Consider the following 20,350-nt stretch of genomic DNA (forward strand, 5'->3'; position numbering starts at 1 on the left):
GTCGATGAGACTAGTTCTAACCAATAACTTCGAGTGAAAACATTCATGTATGGAGAAGGACTGATTAGTATACACTTTGATGATCATAGTAAAAAAAACTACTGAAATATTTAACAGTGACATAAATGGTTTTACTATATACTTTTTACCGTTATTTTTTTTTTTAGGAATTTTAAGTATTCTGCTACTTTTAATGTTATTTTAATAAATGTAAAAGTAAATTTTTGTTACCCTATGCCACCTGTCAAATTTATAATCAAATAAATAGAATATTATAATCTATATTATTAATTTCACAGCATTTTTGAGAAGAAGGCTTGGAGTTCAAAAGTATTTACAACCAATGCCATTACCATAAAAATATATTTTAAAAAAAATAAAACAAAAAATCGAAATATGCAAATAAGATATGTTAATTAAATATTCTCCTATCAATCCAATATAATTTTCCTAAATTATCTCCACCTCTAAATCTAATTTTCTGCAAAACTAAACAAAATTTTCGCTTTTCCGATATAGAAAACTCTATATTCATTTCAATCAATCATATTCAATTACTTCAAATTTTTTAATTTTTAAAAAAAAATTTCCAGATTTTCCGTCTTTAATATATAGAAAATCTAAAGAGTTTCTCTACTAAATATAAAATATTTAATCTATAACAAGATTTGTAGAAAAGTAACATTACCAAATAAAATCCCTAAAAAATACATAAAACAAAAAAATTTTAAATTTCTAAACAGCCAGATTTCTGTATAGTTTAATTTTTATAAATGTTTTAAATATATTATTTAATAAACTTTAATAAATTTAAATTATTATAGGACGGGTTATGATCGATATTCTTATAAATTTAAAATGTAAATAATCCATCGCTACGACCATCAGTATATTATACTAAAAAGTAATAAATTTCTAAAGATATAGTTTATATAGAAAATATAGGTCTGTGGTGTACCGTTAAAAGATGATCATTACAATTAAGTCTATCGGGATTACGGATTTTAGCATGGTATGTCTGCGGCTGGCAGGTTGTCCCAAAAACTACAAATATAAAATTTAGGTTGAGGACATGTTTGGGCATAACTTTAACGACCACGGTCTTAGCAGGTTGACCCGCTGCGGTCCATGAAAAAAGAAATGTGGACCGACCTGTTTGACACCTCTATATACATGATTATTATAAACAAACGGGTACAACTTAATAATATAAACGGATATTAATAAGTTTTGTAATGAATTCTGGCTCATCCTCCGAATATTTTTATTTTGGATTGGTGAAATTAATTTATAGCAAATTTAAATTATTGTGTTGTATATAAACTGCAGATTAAATCGTAGAATTAACAATCAAAATACAATAATACAATCTTAAACTTCAAATAAAACGTAAAAAATTAACTAACAATTACAATTTAAAATTTAATGATTTTAATAAAAAAATAATTCAACGGTGTAACGCGAGTTAAAATCTAGTTATAATTAAATTAGAAAAAGATAACGAGACAAAAAAAATCTCTGCTACTCTCAAAGTGGATACGTAATCGAAGTTATTTTTTGAGCGGATGTAAAATCTCTTTTCATGATAAAACCGATAAACTACTCAACATTTTGACTATTGATTAGTTCCAGGGAAAAGTATATTAGCTTAGTTAAGTATGATATAATTGAAATGCGAGTAAAAGTGTGGTCCATGTTTGTTATCATTCTTTGATGCTCGAATTTTTTTGTATGGATTTACATGTGGGAGGTTTTTTTGTTACTTCTTTTTACCTAAAATTTTGAATTATATCTTTCTTACAATCCTGTTTAAAATCTAAGTAAATTAAATAACTTGGTCAAAGATTTAAAATTTTACCTTTTTACTAGATTTGAGAGATTCGACTTTTCAAAAATAGAGCTTTTTTATAGATTAATGGTGTAAATTTTACCAAGAGTCCGTAATATTGCATGTAAAACTATTGGATGTGATCTTATGTGTTGTCGGAATAGTATGTGAATCATAAAGATATCATACATTACATGCAAAACCGTATGTGTAAATCTGAGTGTTGCTGGAAAGTTACGTCACAAAATTATTGTTTGTATATATTTTTTTATCACAATCACATATAATTAGATACCATCACAATAGAGTTAGATATTTTTAATGATAATATAATTGTCGAAAATTTTCTTGAGACAAAAGAAGTAAAGAACTACTCTGAAATTAGGAGGACATTTTTTTTTTTTTGGACAAAAAGTTAGGAGGACATATGTTGATACATACTCCCTCTGTTTCACAAAGAGTGTCATTTTGACCAACTACACACAAATTAAGAAAAAATTGAATTATACATATATGCCCCTATTTAATGAGTAGTTTATAATTGAAATTCAATAAGAAAAGCTTTGGGGTAAGGGTAAATTAGAAAATTTGATGTTAAAAATCACATTGGAAATACAAAATGACAGTCTTTGTGAAACAAAGAAAAACTCCCAAAATGACACTCTTTGTGAAAAAGAGGGAGTATATACTAATAATATAAGAATTTGAAAATATCGGGGGCATATGTGTATATAAACTTGCAAAAAAAGATATTTAGAAAAGGTTAACTTTTGTCGTTGAGTAAAAATGCCTCGTCGCTTTCGGGGGAAGCCTGCCATGTTGGTCGATCGTCTTCTTAGATTTGCATTCATTGAATTTCTTTCATATTCACTCTCTATTAGTTTCGGAATATTTGCTTTGTTTTCTTTTTTTGGGCAAAGATTTGCTCTGTTTTATAAATGTAGTAATTTGATGCCTTTTACCAAAATAGTACTGATATATTAAGTATGTAAATATATTAACTCTATTAATGACGAACCCTAATACGAAAATCTCAACACTAAAATGTTTGCGTTGATCCGAGTAATCTAGGTTCTTATTAAATAAGATGAGATTCACACTACTTTGGCATAAAGACTATGGTTGATAATCCGAACTCCGAAGACTTTCTCTCACTACAAGAAAATAAGTTTATTGAGACGTATTTTTGAGATAAAAAATTTCCGTCACAAATTTGTGACACTTTAAATACGATATTATGACTAAGTTTATTTGTAACAAATTCATAGTATTTTTGTCACTATATTATGACGAAAAAACTCAGTAACAAAAGTTTGTCACAATTAGTACGAATATGCTACGATAATATTAATTGTCACTATTATGACTACATTGTGACCAATATGTTGTTGCAAATTAGTTATGAACTTATAAAAGATATGCAAGTCACAGTTTGTGACATAAAAATGAGTAAACATTAGTCATAAAATAGTATAAATTGTTATATCATTTATACAAAGCCCATTAAGCCAAGTCTCTAACCCTAATTTAACAAGACTTATTTAAGAGATGATTAGGGTTTTATTCTTTATAATTTCGTGCCTCCATAACCTAGAGAGAGAGAGAGAACCATTTGAGAGAAACAGAACAAGGAGCCACAATTGAGATTAAGGACAGATCTTACATGCTCTAGGAGATGGTGGAAAATAAGGGGTAAACGGACTCTTTTATGGACGAATTTTGGTGAGCAATTTCCCAACCCATAGATGTAAGTTTTCCCCAAAGGATTTTGTAACCCCTTTTGTAGATTAAAAGTTATACATGTTTTTTCAAACCTATTCTGCGCAGATCCGCGAATTAACATCAGTCATCTTGTGAAATCGTTTTCCACTGCTACAAATTGAACCAGAAGCTGATCTACCAACCGTTGGAAAGATCTGAGTCTTACCTTTCCAGAAAGCCTGAAATCGTTTCCATAGGAGTTATAACATGGAAGTTATCATCGAATATGTTCATCTGGACGAATTTGTGATTTTTTTTTTGTAAGAATAAAGATAGCTTATAATGTATATCTAATGTTTATGATTATAAAAAATTTGTATGATAATAAATTTTAAAAATAATATTGTTTTGAGATTGATTTTTTAGTTATAATTTTTATCATATGCAATGAATTTTTATTAATAACACCATTTGAAAATAACTTCTAATGATAAAATTGGACATTATGATAGTCACAAAATATCATTATTTTTGAGTATTTCTTAAAATTTTGCGACAAATTTCTAATTATCATTTGTGACCATTTGAGACTATAGTTTCGTAACAATAAGATACATAATTAAAACGTTATTTTAAACATGAATTGTGACGATTTAAAGACGTTTTGTTAGTCTGTAATTAAGACAGTTTTGTTACTTTTTGGTGTCGTAGTTTTTGATGACAAAATGGTTACTAATATATTCCTTGCAACTCTTGTGACGTTTTTGTTACAAATAAAAATTTGTGACCATTGTATTGCAACCATTCAAAAATCGTCACAAATTCGTAACAATGTTTATATTGTGACTAAATACTTTGTATTGTGACTAAATATTTCGTCTTAATAAAATTATTTTCTTGTAGTGTCTCTACAAATTCGCTTTATGAACCGGCCGAATTAATAGTGATAATTCACGAGTGAACATCTTAGGAATTAGGATGCTTTAAACAACGGAACTGTAAACATGCATCGTAGGCCGTGCAAATATATTGTATGTCCTGTACTCCAACCCAAACAAAATTCAAAAGCTAGTTCTAGTAGTACTGTTTTTGTATCGTTTATTTACAAACTCACACTCTCGCGCATCATCGATTTCTTATCAAAGTAAACTACACGGTGATTATTCTAGTACAAACCACTGGATTATAAGATTCAGTTAAGAAAAAGGTGCATATACACATACGGGTGTGTAATAATGTGTTACATATATGCTTAGCTAGGATCTACACATAAATTAACATAAACAGAAGAAGAAGAAAAAGATAGATGGAAGAGTTTTTTTGTTTTTGTTTTGGCGTCTAACGGAGACAAGATCCTTAATCCATTCAAATCTTGTTCACGAAATCCTAAGTACTTTTGTTGTGTTCCACAAATATTGGAACCAAAAACCAAAGGCATATCTTCTTCTTCACCCACCTTCCACTCTTTCCCACGAAAAGAAAGGATTTGTTTATTTCCTGGTTACCGAGGAGGAATAAAGAACCCAATCTCCGAGGCGCTCTCAAAAGCCAGTTGAAACTGAAGGGACCAATTCAGAGGCCAAGAAGAATATAGTAGACCAGAGTTATGGGTAAGGCTATTAACATTCCAAATATTACCCTGCATCCATTTTCACCAACATATACATGTGTTAATATCTTAATATACTACTTGATCAAAAATAACGATTTTGTAACAGTAATATAAATAAGTTTGGAATTTACGCAGTACTGAGAATCGTTGGATGCACATTGTACTCTTTTGCAAACACAAACGGAACTATTCCTTGAGGCAACGCAGCCTATATATATAATTCATGCACTCAACATCATCATCATGATCATGTAAGACTATATTATAGACATATATCATGCATATGTAACACTATAAATATGTATACCTGAACGATGGCTATACGGAGAAGGTCCCCGTGTAACCCAATGGCAATCCCAGCAATAGCCATGATGGCCGGACCGGTTATGAATCTGACTGCCATGGCAAACGTGGCGACGGAGTTCCCACAAGCAATGATTTTGGGTTGAAGTGCCATGAATAAACCTTAAGAATAGACCAAAAATAAGCAATGAATTAATTAAGGGATTTTGAGAAATTGACAGCAAGAGTTAGGCCAGCTACTTGGTAAGACCCAAATAAGTACACACAGCCAGTGGGGGGGGGACCGGACCTACCAACATGTCTGGGTCACAAGGTCAGAGAGGGTCCGTATTCTCTTAAGGGTAAGTGCTTTGTACAGTCCATATGACTTTTTTTTTTTACCAATTACAAGCTGGACAACTACGACTAAATAAACACCCAGACCCACCTTTTGCATTAAATGAAGTTTTAACAGATATGATTGACAACAAATTGGACCCAGCATTACGCTTTATATTAATCTTTAAGATTAGATCATCATCAACAGAAGTCTAGTCCTTTAAAAAGAAAGATGGAGAAGTTTTGACTTACCTAAGCTGAACATAGCCATTCCAAGACCAGCATCTGAGAGTATGGAGATGGATTGTTGTAATATTTTGGGCATAGCCACATGCCACCTGCTTCCACAATAACCCATACTCATTATTAGTTTAGTTAGTTCCCATTACAATTATTCCATGCATATATGTGAATGAATACTATATGATTGATTATGTTATTTCCAATTTTATAATGATAATAATATATATCCATTATGGGTAAGTCAGAAAATGATTGGACTGACTAACTGACTGACCGGTAAGCAACAAGAGCCCAGATGAGACCGATAAGACTTGAATATGTGTTCGGGTTTCTGATGAGTTTTCGCCACACCATTATCAAAATCAGTCTCGTCACCACACTTGTAGGCGGCATATGTGTTCCCATGCGGACGCCGCCGCCATCTCCTCCGGCCGCTTCTAGCTCCGCCGTGGAATTAGACCCCACTTTGTTCAGCCCTGCCGTAGCTTTCTCTATCTCTCTTTCACCCTCTCCACCATCGTCACAGCCAATATCATCACCACCACCTGACCAAAACACACAAAAATTAGGATTAATATGAATTTGATATGTATAGTACTAAAATAAAAGAAACCTACTACCTCTGGCGGCATTACTCTTTCGAGGTTGATCAGGGACAACCATCCGGATCTCCTTGGCGCCTTGTTCAGATTGCTCTGTGGCACCTCCGGCTCCACCGAACACGTCGGAAACAGGGGAAGCGCTTGAACTCCAAACAAACATGTGAAGCTCTTTAGCGTCATGGCTCGCTTTGCTGTTATTATCCTTATCTTGCGGGACTTTGTTAGGTTGTTTAGTTGAAACAGCCGTCGTACCGGATGAGAACTCCGGGTTCGGAGCCGGGTACGAACCCGCCGTCGCCGGGTTAGGGTAAAATCCATATCTGACGGCGTTGTTCTCTTCGAAATTGGAAGGCCGCGGAGTCGGACCACGAGAAGATTGAACGGAGTACAGATCCGCCGGACCGAAATTAGAAAGCCTCCCGCCGGGGAACCCCATCACCGAGTAAAAATCGGAATTGTTGAAATTAGAACCTCTGGGAGTCGAACTGAGGCTGTAGATCTCAGCTCCGGTGAGATTGGAAGGCCGTGGAGTCATCATCAGCGACCTCCTCGAGGCGTTTGATTTCCTGACCGTGACGTGAAGCTTCCCGTCGTTTCCGATCTCCGCATCCGTCTCGAGGAAATCATGACCGTCGAGGGAAACGACGTCGGATTCGACTTTAAAGGAGACGATGGAGGCGGCAGTCTCAGGGAACTGCTCCATGATGAGAAGCTTAGCGCCACGGTACTCGAAGAGGAAGAGGAGGAGAGTGTACCAGATGATACACTGAAGAACAACGACCTGGACCATGAGAGAGCCGGCGTAAGTACCGTACATGGCGATCAACAAAGGGATGCCCATGACGAGAGTGTTGGGGAGAGTGCTGAGAGAGAAGATGGTGATCATCCACTCCAAGCTACCGTTCTTGGTAAGATTGGACCAAAGAGCAAGCAAGAAGAGCATGATGATCTTCTGAAGCGTGTCGGCGGCGATGAAGCGGAGGTTCATGGCGTAAGGATCGTTGGTGGAGATGAAGTGGAAGGAGAGGAGCGGGACGGCGAATATGGCGACGAAGCGGTTGATGCCGGAACACTGGTCAGGGGAGAATATCTTCCACCACTGCACGGATCCGTAGGCAAGGATCATAGCCACGTAGAGCGGCACCACCGCGGTCAGGACGGTGTACAAGTCGTGCCACGTAATCATTTTATTCCGGTGGGATTTACTTTAGAAGAGAAGTGGCATGAGAGGGGGAATTAGAAGGGAGGAGAAGGGCAAAGTGGGAAGAATAAAGAAACCGTTAGGAGAGAGAGATGATACTAATTTTAGAAAGGATTTAGGAGACGAGAGAGGGGGGCCTCCCTCATCACCAGACTCATCATATATATAGAAAGAGGTTTTGAAGCAGTGACAGTGTCCGTCATCATCATCATCATCACTCGTTTGCACACGATTACGTTTTTTTAATTAAGCGAATAATAATTAGTTAATTTACTTTATGTGAGATTAAAATGATAATGATATCATAGTGTGTTGTTGAGTGGGGACACGTGGCAGATCGCATATGGGGGAGTTTCTGGCGGTACGTGGACAGTTTTATTTATCATTGGAATAGTCCCTCGTGTGCTTTTTCTTTTTTGCTACTTAAGAAAAAATAAAAGTGGTCAAGTCTTTTTGCACTTTTTAAAGTTGCCAAGGAGAATATATATACACTACTATTATTTTCACTTGACAACCAAAGTTAGTGTTGGATATGGGCTTTGCCCCCAACATTTATAGAAGTCCAAGTAGAAGATTTCAGGAAGATTTGGGTCAGAAATTTTGGATTTGGCCCAATAGGCCGCAGGGGCAAAATCGTAATTTTACAAAGGATTGGAAGAAACCCTAGATCATTGGCCCACTATATATAGTATACGTCATTATCAGATAAAAAGAGCCAAAATTTTGGGCAATTAGAGAGAAAAAGGCTGATATTTTCTTATTAAGCATTTAGCTAATAGAAGACCAGATCCGATTCATCCCACTTTATTAAGAAATAATACGGATTACTGTTTCTGTAATCCTTTTTTCTTCGTAGAACGTAATAATCGTCTGATTCCCAAATACGATTAAATAGGTTTTGTCTTCGTTGGTGGTACAGGGAAACAAAATGATAAGACGAACAAATGTCATTAGTGTTAGGTCCAAACCACTGCTGCTGGACCGTTGAATTTAATTATAAGCACACAATATTTATTCCGTTTTTAAAGGTATCTATCTCACTTGCGATCTCTATTATAATTTTCTTTTGCTTACACAAGACAATTGAGTAGAAGTAGTAATTTTGAGCTTTATATATAGTTTCCGCAAGAATTTAAGGCTTCCTTCTTAGCTTTTACTAGTGAAAAACTGTTATGATGAATGATGATCAGCTTCACTATCTCCCACGAAGACACGTCTGACTAGTCTCTCAGCTTCTGGCCAGTCTTGCTAATTAGCCAATTGTGATCGTTGATCTCATATTATTATTATTTTTTTTTTGGCAAACCGTTGATCTCATATTATTTCTTCTCGATTAGGGTATATTTGGATGATTCTTAATATTCCCTCTGTTTCTAATAGTTTGATGTTTATAATTTTTCACACATATTAAGATGATGGTGTATATGATTAATTTATTATTTAGTTTTTTTCTTTATGATTTTTATTTTTTATTTTTGGTCATCTCATGCATATGTGATGATTTATTTTTCTGACATTTTTTCTACTTTTCTACTTTTACACCTTTTTAGTATTAAAATTATTTAGAATATCAATTTTTTAGAGACAAAAAATATTTTCTAAACATCAATTTATCAGGGAGAGAGAGTACAATTTTATCTAGATTCTATAACTCTACGTCTCTACATACCTAGGGACAAACTCGATCAGATCTTGGCAACTACGGCCACAAATGGCATCCAATGATTGGTAATAAAAATTTTAGTTTTTATTTCTCTCCACAATATTTATAAATGTGATTATTGCTTGGTAACCAAAATAGTCTTAAGAATGTGATTTTACATTTTTTCTGCTAATGATAACTAATGTGTTGTAGGTAATGACCTTGAAACAGTCATAGTTAGCTCTCTACCAGAACCTGTATTTAGATAATCTTATTCAAACTCAAAAGGATCTTACTGGTTAAGCACTTGATAATATCACTTTCCGTCCAAAATCAAATTATATCGAACAGCCCGCATAAGACACCTCCATTATGTTCCAACCCAATCACATAGATACGATTTTATATCCTTATATTTTGTTCTAGCTAGACGGATATAGTTTGACCGAATACTACTTGATATATACAACCCAATCAATAATCATGGGATGCTATTGCTGCAAATTGTTTTAAGAGTGTGAGAGCATGCATTTGCGGGAAAGAGGAAGTATATTTGTTAACGAGACATTTTCTAACACACACCAAATCACATGCTGAAGACCGGAGAAAACGAGAGCACGAGTCACATCACCAATAATCAAATCGTTCTTTTTTTTTGGTTCTTTACATAAACTACAAATAAACTACCAATCAATTACATTTAAATTATAGTATCAAGATTACGATATTATAAATAAATATTATTATGGACCCTTGGATAGAGAGTATCGAGTTTGGCGTACCTACAAAATCAATGCTCTTTTCGTATGCTTATAATATTTAAACACATGCATGTTCGTTCGTTGTAGATAATAAGTATCTCACTAATTAATAAATTTTTCGTGTTAATGGTAAGACACGATGATCTGTATTCTGGACCCATGAAAAAGATCACAGCTAGCGCTCTGTTTTTCACAAAAGAGCTAAAGCGTCCTTATTCCCTAAAACACACGCTGGTGGGTTTAACCAACCAAACCAACCAACGAGAGGGGTCAACGTGGTCTTGATCAAGACTGGTGTCTGGATATAAAGCTACCATAATGATGGCACGTGACACGCACGTGGTCCATTTCCTATACATGCCTTTCTACTTCGCGCCGGGTCGTCCCCGTCGCTACCAAACCCCAAGGCCTCTCAAAGTTTTTGTACTCAGTTCCCAATTTTTCCTTTTCTTTTTCTATGACCGTAGATTTTTGGGTAAATCCATTAGTACTTTATGGGGCCTGGCGTGGAAATGTGAAATTTGCAATGGCACATAAGCCTAAGAGAGTCACTTTTTAATATCTCCACTCCTAAGTCCTAACACTATAATTTGTATTCTAAAAAGATAAATGTTTCAATTTTTTCACTACTAGATGTCTAATCTCGGTGCTCAGTTTGTTTTCAATATATTAAAATTTTAACATTTAGGCTTTAAATGGTAACATGATTTTAGAGGAATTTGTTAAAGTATTGTTGAGGAATTTAAAATGGTTACATCATTTGCATGTTGAATACTTGAGGAATATAAGCGTTTCGGCTAAACGCAGCTAAAAATTGAAATAATCTAAGAATCGAAATCAGCTAGATGCAGCTATGAATTAAAAATAAGCAAAATGGTTTAAGAATGATGTAAAATAGAACATATAAACTCTTTCCCTAGAACTCCATTGTTGGTACCGTACGTTGCAAGTTAGTTTTTGCGGCGGAGACTTATTTTGTCTCGAGGAAGACAGGAGAACTATTTGACACTGGTTTAATGAAAAATGGGGAAAATTAATCGCAGTTATAGTATTTAATCCTCCAATCAAAACATCAGATGAGCAGAGAAATCGACCCACCGACCGACCAAGGATTTAGGTTTTCTTTTTTCTCAAAACTTTGCAGATATAAAATGGACTCGAAACTTTATGGGCCTTTCTAATGGGCTATGGGCCAATTTCATCGATGAGGTAAATGTAATTAAGGTTGAGACTAAAGGGGCGGCTTAAGTAATCAAGCGGAAGGCATGCAGCCGGGTTTGTTATACGAGTCGTTGGAGTTAGACAGTTAGCGTAGGATCATCCTTTCTTTTTTTTTTTTTGTTAAAGGGCATTCAAATTAAAGCATGACCAAAGAGTTTTACAGGGCTAAATAAAAGAAAAAGCCCAATGCCAGAAGCCCAGCTACAAAAAATTAGAAACTAAAATCCCATTGAGAAAGGATCATCCTTTCTTCACCTTGGATTTGGTTAGATGACTGGTTTGTGGTTGGGAGTGTAAAACCGGAGCATCCCTTTTTTTCCCCTGGAATGGTATATTTTTTTGGTTGTTCTTCATTTCCTTTCGTAATTGTAATCTTATCGGTACTTCGAAATCAGTGACTGGTGATCAAACTCATAAAATTGCCGTATGTTGTTCTCCAGTTTACGTTTTGCTTTCTGAAATAGTGAAGATAGAGTTTACGTATTATTAGTTCAATGTTTTTTTTTTTTAATTGAGAGCACTATCTCAACAATTGGATTTTGTGGTAATGAACTGTTTGAAAATACTAAAATAGATTTTTGTTTTTATTTCTTATTTCGATTTCCAAATTAAGGATATTGGATTTTTAATTTTTTAAAAAAAAATAATAATATTTACAAAGAGTTGATGTGCAGCACAAGATCTCTAAGTACTATATACACGAAATTATGTGATCATCAAATATTTTTGGGGCTGAATGGGTGACTTTCGTCGACTCCTAAACCATACTCCAATATTTAAGATACATATATCAATCGTCACGCTCTTGCGGCGGAAACTTTTTCCTGGCCGGAACCGCCATGGAAGCTGGGCTCGCTGGAGTGGTGACTCGCTCGCAGCGAGGGCACATAGTGAGGCTGGAGGCGGAGTTCACTGTGGGTGGGCCTACCTTCATGGCTCTAAGCTCTTCTACTTCTCTATGGAGCCTGTGGTTTTGCTCCGTTAGTGAACCAAACCACCTTTTAAGATACTCGCATTCCATCTCGGTTTGCTTTAATTTGCTCCTAATTAAAACAAACAAATCCAAAAAAAGTACGTTACTAGTTATTTATTATGCGAATATTAACATAATTAATTAAACTCGTAGACGATTTGTAAATATATGATGACATCCAAACAAAGATCAAATGCTTCGTCGACGATGCAACTATATTTTATAAAAATCATGGAAAATGAAAACGCATGAACTGCCCAATGAATTATGAGTCAAAGGGCATTGATGAGAAAGTAAGTACACGAGGCAGAAAAATAAAAGAAAACACATTGATTGAATTGCTCGGAATTTATAAATTAAATAAACTGAAATTGAAGATAAAATAAAAAAGAGGCTAGAAAATACAGTGTACTTCTATTATACTAGTAAAAAGGTTGTGGTTATGATTATAGCTATGTTTTGGGAAACCGTCATAATAGTAATACGACCAGTGTTGAAACTCTTCTTATTTATTGCACCATTCACATTTCCCATCTGTTCACAATTATTGTGGGATCTAAATAAATAAAATTATTTTTCTTTGTGTTCAAAAGAAAGATATTTAAAATTTTTAACCAGTTTATCAATTTGTCTTGTAACAATGACTAACGAATTATAGATTGACTAATCATATATAACAAACAGATCCATGCACAATAATAGTATATACACAATCAAAACATATACTATTATTGTTTCATGTGTATAACAAATAGTATATGTTATACACATGAAACAAACAGATCCATGCAGAAATTAATTAAAGAACTATACGTTACCAAAAAAAAAATATATTGTAATAAAACGACTAATGGTATGAAACATTCGTGAGACCTCGACACGTGAATACATATGTATATGTATTAAACTATTAATGTATATAATACACGTATTGACGTACAGGAGCCAAAGTGTTTTTCTCAAAACAAAACTGGCTCCGAGTTACATCACACATTTTTTTTTAAAAACAACGTGTTAATGGATATCACAATTGGCGGCTCCAAAATGCTGTTGTCACTTGTGAAAATAACCATGCAACAACACATATGTACGTGATGTTGATATATATAACTACTTCAACACTAGTATATTACTTTTGATTAATATGTGTGTTTAATTGGGTGGCTGTTAGCTTCTTTCTGTAAACTTGTTTGACTTCAAAAGATTTGGTCAAATGAATTGACATTTTCCTTGTATATATTCCATGTTACAAGTGGTGACTCTTCGAGAATTTAAGAAGGACCTAGAAGGAAAGCAATATAATAACCAAAAAAATTTGATGGAGGAATTGAGATAATAATGTTATGAAAAGGACAAGGTTAACTTTTTATTATTTAAGGGTACGACTTGTATAAGTATATGTTAACGGGGTGGGTCGAATCCGATTCAGATTTCATTTTTTTGTTTTCTGCTTTATTTTTATATTCCGTCAACGTTTAACACTTATGTGAACTCTCTCGTTAATCATCAACCACCAGCTTATTATTTAACCTCATATATATTATATAGTCAGATATTTTATTTATTCACCAATGATGTAAAAAAACAAACAAAAGTTGGCCACACACAAAAACGTACCTTGCTCTACGGTTTTGAAACCAAACTTCAATTTGTCTTGGCCGTAGCATCAAATGCTTAGCAAGTGCTTCCTTTTGTTTCTACATTTTACGAGAAAAAAAAACATTCATTACAATTCTTTTTGTTCTAAAGTTATACTATAAATAAAAATAAAACAAAGCTATAAAAAAAACATAAGTAATTATTATATGTAAAATTGTGAATAGTTAGTTACGGGATTAAGGGTATGATTCTGTCTGAAGCTATCTTCAAGAAGACGAGACTGTTCTCTGGTTAGGCGGAGTTTCTTTCGAGGAGGAGCAGAGCCATCGTGACTGAATTCTTCATCGTCTCCGTCTTCAGACGACGGCAATCGATTCATGTCTAGCTTTAGCTGTTCTCTCCCTCCGCCACTTCCTTCATCTGAAACTTATTGTGTTCATACCATTAATTACTATATCAACAACGACAGAAATTAAACGAAAATATTGTGGCCAAAGAGAAATTAATAAGATGATATAAACATTACTTCTATATATATATTTAAAAAATTTTCTTTTTTGCCAATATAAGAGCTTAGAGAACTCATGATGTTTCCATGTAATTCAAACGAAAGAATATATAGTCAGGTCATCATCGAAAAGAAACATAGAATCCAAACACAAGCCTAATTACATAGATATATATCATTTGATCAATATAATAAAATAATAGATTATAATTATAGTGTTTAATTATATGTGTGTGTATGTAAGAAGCTTAATTACCGGAGGGAGGGGAGGAAGAGAAGCCAGGAACGGAGATAGTAAGATCCAAGTTAGAAGAGTTCTCCGGTAAAATCTCCATTGATCGATTAAATTTTAATTAGGGTTCTTGAGAGAGATCAAGAGAGGATGAGGAAGAAAAAAAAGGTAAAGTTAGAGAGGAAAACTCAGTTTAATATATAAAGAGAGACAAACTTGAAGCGTGGCGATGCTTTTATATATTTATACACATAGTCACATAGACAAATATACATATACATATTACATGTGATGTTGTTTGTATATACATACACGCACGCATGCGTGATCCATATGGCATATAGTACTATTTGTATATGCGTACGTATATCATTGTCATTATGTACGTAAATAGTAGTTTTATCACAAAAAGGACCTTAAAGACACAACAAATGTAATAAGATGCGTTTGGGTATCCATCCATTCATCAACCTATGAGAAGTTTATAAAGAAAACAAAATTAAAAGCTAAATATTACTCATATTGAATAAATAATGAATAGTAGAAGAGAGGGGAGGTGTATTGACTAAAAGATCTATTGGTCAAAGAAATTATGAATAGAGTTGTAGGATGAATAACACGTGTCAAACAATTGAATCAAAATGGTTTTGGGGTGATTAAATAAATGCTGACTGACTCGGTGTGGGAGACTAACCAGCATGTTTTTTCTTTCTCTTTTGTTCAACATTTTCATTTAATTACACTTTCATTTAATAATTAATCGATAAAGTTTGATCACAAAAAAAAAAAAAAAAAATTTATGATCGATTCTCTCTTTATTCCGTAAAAACCTGAGTCGGTCCAAGTATTGAGCTTATGAAAATGATTGAGACCCTCCTCAGATGAACTCTTCTTATTCTATACGCCTCCCACATTTCCATTATGCTCATCTCTCGTTACTTTTTATTTATTTATTTTACGTTTTTTTTTCGCATTTTATTTATTTATCTCTCGTTAGATGATGATGTTTGTTGTAAATGGGACTATATGGGAGACTAGAATATAACTGGTGAAAAAATTATTGAGATAGAAACGCATATTCAATAATCATAATTACTATACATTAATTTAGGGTTTGTTGAATTTTTGTACGGTTTAGAGACTAAGCATTTAGTAAGAGACAACATAAGATACGTATAATGTTCATCGGCTAGTTAACCTCGGAAAACATGCATGTAACGTATCCATCTATATACGGTTTTTAAGTCAATCTTCGTGTTATAACTATGTTTTCTTGTTAGATCCAACAATTCAAACATTATAAATCTGATGACAAGAGAAGTATATGAAATTAAGTTAACAATGCTACGTGTATTCTTCGTTTTTTTAAAAATAGGAATTATGAGATTAACATACTTGACCGGTCTATACCTTTTGTGGTGCATTCTTGGTCATTTGCATGAGTCATATATATATATTTTTAATTTGCATATAATAATTAAGCAGTACTGGATTAGAGATCACACACGTTCCTTTATTTAACTGACTGCTTAATTATTTGGTTGTCCACGATTAGATTAGTATATCCGAATTTGGTGATTATGACAATCATATATCGTATTTGCTCTTTCATACTTATTTCATATCCTATAAAAAGAAATTAGTAAAAAAATTGAGAAAAGAAAATTAGTAATCATTTTCTCTGTTCTGCTTTGAGAAACACCATGAGTTCAATATATTCTCCTCCTAGCTCGCGAAACGCATGAAAATAATACTCTATGTTATACTAATACTAGTATAGTACGACTATTGTTCAATGATATTGACCCAATTAATTACAGCAGAATAAACTTATGTTTTCAAACGTAATTAATTAGTGCATGAGATGAGACCCAATAATATACGCCCAATTATATGTATTATTTTCTTCATGCGGTGTAAAATAGAAGACGACCGATATTTGAGAATTCAAACCAAAGCAATTCTAAAATAAATTTTTGGCAAAATTGATTGATGAAAATATTTGAACGCACTTTAATTTTGTGAAATTATGTTGGTCAAAAATGGTAAGAATGGAGTAGTTTAAAGGTCAAGGTCATTTATCACTATTATAAATGTAGGGTTATCTAATACGCCCTTAGTGTATGTGTATATTTCCAAAATAAATTGGTACCAATTATGGTTTTTGTTTAGGGTAAGACTGATTAAATTTGTTGGTGCATGATGATGATGACGATTTGCGTTCATTACTTCATTACGTCTAAAAAAGAAAATAAAATATTAAAGAAAGTTGTTATATCAGACCAGATCTGTGTAGTCACCACCATATACTTTGTGCGGTCGATCGCACACAACTACAATCATTGTCTAGTTCTTTTATTGGAATATAACTCTGTAATTTTGTAAAAATAGTAAAAACTATACATCTAATTAAATGTTCTTCCAAAATTATGGTTAATGTAAGTGTACCAGCAGTACCACAGTGACCACTCTCTTTCAAGTTTCAACCGTTGAAACTTGAAAGTATTCAACTGGTGTGGATTTTAAAGCTTCAATTATTACTGTCATAGAAGGAGAGCGCATACGATAAGATATTATAGAAAACGAAAAGAGGATCCCCAATTTGTACAAACAGCTTTTTGTAGCTTCCGATGAGCAAATCATTCGTCTAGGGACGTACATAGATTTATCTTCCGACATCACTATCTTCTAAAGTCAATAAAAACAAAAAAAAGGTTTCTGTCTTGTCTCTTAATCATTTTTCTTCTACTCTTTGGATCCAAACCCTTGTGCCTGTTTCGTCTACTTTTGCTACTCATAAGGTTTCAATTTATTAACCCAAACACATTAATTAATGCAAAGTACATAAGAGAGAAGAGAGATAAGGGATTGTTAAACAAAAACTATTGTTATCAAAACAAGGATTTAAAAAGCCGGCATAGTTATGTGTGAGAACTTTTGGTCTTTGTAGTGTTCAAATTAAACATGAGAATTGTCTTATCATGATTGTCTTTTTCAACCCACCACCACCTCCCATGCTAGTTTTATCATATACTATATCAAAAATACCATTAGTCATCATCAAAATATTTGCCGACCGGCACCAATTATACCTACAATAATATCCATACAAACAGACACCAAGAAATATGTGAATATTATTTTGTATGGTTCTATACTTCTATCTCAACCGATGATGATCTATTGCCGAAACATGTTAAATCCCTAATAGACTCGATACATACAGTTTAGATTTAGTAAAAGCTAGTACAACGGAGTGATGAAAAAGTTTGCAAGTGTTAAAAGATGCAGACAAAGAAGACGCAGAATGATTTAGGCACAAGCAGTGTCAATAAGATGTGAAACAAGTTGCCAACACTTCAAGTTTCAATATGGGAAGTGAAGGACAAAGGAGGAGACAAGGAGGTTAGTGGGTCCTATCGTTTGATGATTGGGTAGGAAACATTTTGTGGGTCACCACTTGTCTCTTTGTCTCTCCTCTCCCCGTGAATCTCCCTCATTGGTTGGTTGCTAACCCCCAAAAGACTCCTGTGTGTCACTCACACCATTTCTCATTCCTATTACCACTTTCTATATTACTTCACACTCCACAAAACTCTTCAAATAAAAACATAGCAAGCATAAAGCCACCACTTATTTTTCACTTTTACAGATCCCATTAGTTGACGTCCTATTCAGAGGCATCAAACTCCAAGTCAAGTATTCTTCTTTTTTTTTTTTCACATGAATGGGTCTCTTGTTGGACACAAAATATAAAGCTTATATGACACCAAAACATGTTTGATCTATGCTCGTTATGCTTAATCTGAAATTGACACCCAAAGACTATATTACCACTACTACTACTAGTCTACTACAACATGTCATAGTACCAAAATAACCAAAAGGACATACCAAGTATGTACTATGTATGTACACTGTAGCTTGTGCAACCTTTTTAGTCGCCCAGAAGACAAAGTGGCTGTCTCATGCTAAGCTCAGCTTTTAGCGCTGGAAATTTCTCCAGGTCATGAGAATCTCCTAGAACGTTCTGTGAAAACAGAGTATAAAAGGAAAAATATGAATATTAGTGACATTTGAAGTATATCATTTCACTGTAATGCAATTGGGGAATCAATGTTTTACCAAAGCGGCGATGTGGGCTTCCTGCAACATATTGCCGTCTATTTCTAGTCTAGCGAGCGGGAACTCTGGTAAGTGCCCAGATTGTTTCTTCCCAAGCAAATCACCAGGTCCACGTAGAAGAAGGTCTATATTTGCCAAGTAAAACCCATCTGACGATTTCCCCAACATATTCAACCGTTTAAGGCTATTGGGGGTTGACCCAACTAATAAGCATTTCGATTTTCTGGTTCCACGCCCAACACGTCCTCTGAGTTGGTGTAACTGAGCGATTCCAAATCTCTCAGCATTCATGACAACCATCATTGATGCGTCTGGAACATCAACACCTATCTCTATCACCTGGGTCGAGAGAAGTATCTGTGTTTCTCCACTTCTGAATTTATTTAGAGCCTCTTCTTTGCTGTCACTCTTCATCCTTCCGTGTAACAGTCCGCAGTTGTACGTTGGAAATTTTTTGGTTATTATTTCGAGCTCCGCAGAGGCAGCACGGAGCTGTGGCAGTTGCTCTGATTGATCAATAACAGGGTACACAAGGTACACTCTCCCTCCAGACTTCAGGTCTTCCAGCATCATCTGTCAATGGATATATGACATGTTTAGATATCATCCACTGTTGCAATTTTAAAAATCAAAAGCATTGTCTTGAATTTATTGTTTCTATGATGAGAGAGTCAAGAAAATAATTGTAGTTATTGTCATAGGCATTACTGAGTAGACTTCCTTGATGCCACTCTCATTTCCCTCGAAAATGTGCGTCTCAACTGGTATTCTTCCAAGTGGCATACCAGTAATCTGAAGAAACAGAGAGTTGCACTCATTTAAAATGCTTATAGACATTTAACATATGGCACAAGTGTGTTTCTTCTACCTGCTGAATTAAAATGGAAACAAGTTACATACTTGGGTCAAAGAAATATCTCCGTACAAAGCTAAGGCAAGTGATCTCGGGATAGGGGTGGCTGACATGGCAAGAACATGAGGAGCCATACTGAGATCGGTTTTGGAAGTATCATCAGAGTCAGATGAGTCACTTTTTGATATCATAGATGTCCCATATAACTGCAGAAGTCACATTACAATACACTTCAGTTAACGAATTATATGCTTACATCGATAAGAAGAATGAAAGTACAAGAGCAATTCATTTCAGGTCACCAATCAAATAAATCACCATGAATCATTACTTCAACTAGAGTGAATAACGCAATTATCCGATAGATCAAAAATATTTTAGGAACCTGACCTTGCTGTTAAACTTTCCTCTCTGGATTACACCAAACCGTTGCTGCTCGTCAACTACGGCAATACGTAATGCAGAGTACTCTATCTTTTCAGCTATCAGACTGTGAGTTCCAATTATAAACGATATAGCTCCACTTTGAAGATCCTGTCATCAGTTGTAAGCTATAAGGAATGCAAACTTATTGTACTATGATTTAAAAAGACATATTAACTGCATGACTTGCCTGCCGGATCATACG

The 20,350-nt window shown here is 34.2% G+C and overlaps 3 protein-coding genes across 4 annotated transcripts; all 3 read right to left on the reverse strand.

Annotated features, from left to right (window-relative positions):
- Positions 1–4,692: 4,692 nt before the first annotated feature.
- Positions 4,693–8,095, reverse strand: LOC104710070 (auxin efflux carrier component 4). Of its 2 annotated transcripts, none has more exons than XM_087466605.1 (6): positions 6,626–8,095; positions 6,280–6,550; positions 6,015–6,100; positions 5,449–5,606; positions 5,273–5,349; positions 4,693–5,168 (listed from the first exon to the last, which is right to left on the reverse strand). In XM_087466605.1, exons 1-6 carry the CDS (start codon positions 7,791–7,793, stop codon positions 5,102–5,104), a joined length of 1,827 nt encoding a protein of 608 aa, XP_087322731.1. In that variant the 5' UTR covers positions 7,794–8,095; the 3' UTR covers positions 4,693–5,101. The 2 variants fall into 2 exon arrangements, with proteins under 2 accessions (XP_087322731.1, XP_087322733.1); XM_087466607.1 differs by having other exon boundaries at positions 5,280–5,349; positions 6,626–8,064.
- Positions 8,096–12,054: 3,959 nt separating this feature from the next.
- On the reverse strand, positions 12,055–15,019 carry LOC147937500 (homeobox-leucine zipper protein ATHB-17). Its single transcript, XM_087464270.1, has 4 exons — positions 14,769–15,019; positions 14,237–14,424; positions 14,023–14,102; positions 12,055–12,475 (listed from the first exon to the last, which is right to left on the reverse strand). The coding sequence occupies exons 1-4, from the start codon at positions 14,845–14,847 to the stop codon at positions 12,223–12,225; spliced, it is 600 nt and encodes a 199-aa protein (XP_087320396.1). The 5' UTR covers positions 14,848–15,019; the 3' UTR covers positions 12,055–12,222.
- Positions 15,020–18,433: 3,414 nt separating this feature from the next.
- LOC147937501 (ATP-dependent DNA helicase homolog RECG1, chloroplastic/mitochondrial-like) lies at positions 18,434–20,257 on the reverse strand. Its single transcript, XM_087464155.1, has 5 exons — positions 20,113–20,257; positions 19,770–19,928; positions 19,578–19,661; positions 18,870–19,442; positions 18,434–18,774 (listed from the first exon to the last, which is right to left on the reverse strand). The coding sequence occupies exons 2-5, from the start codon at positions 19,911–19,913 to the stop codon at positions 18,682–18,684; spliced, it is 894 nt and encodes a 297-aa protein (XP_087320281.1). The 5' UTR covers positions 19,914–19,928; positions 20,113–20,257; the 3' UTR covers positions 18,434–18,681.
- Between the last annotated feature and the right edge of the window lie 93 nt (positions 20,258–20,350).

Source organism: Camelina sativa, chromosome 9, assembly GCF_030686135.1.
Source record: "Camelina sativa cultivar CO46 ecotype springtype chromosome 9, ASM3068613v1".
Taxonomy (NCBI): Eukaryota; Viridiplantae; Streptophyta; class Magnoliopsida; order Brassicales; family Brassicaceae; genus Camelina; species Camelina sativa.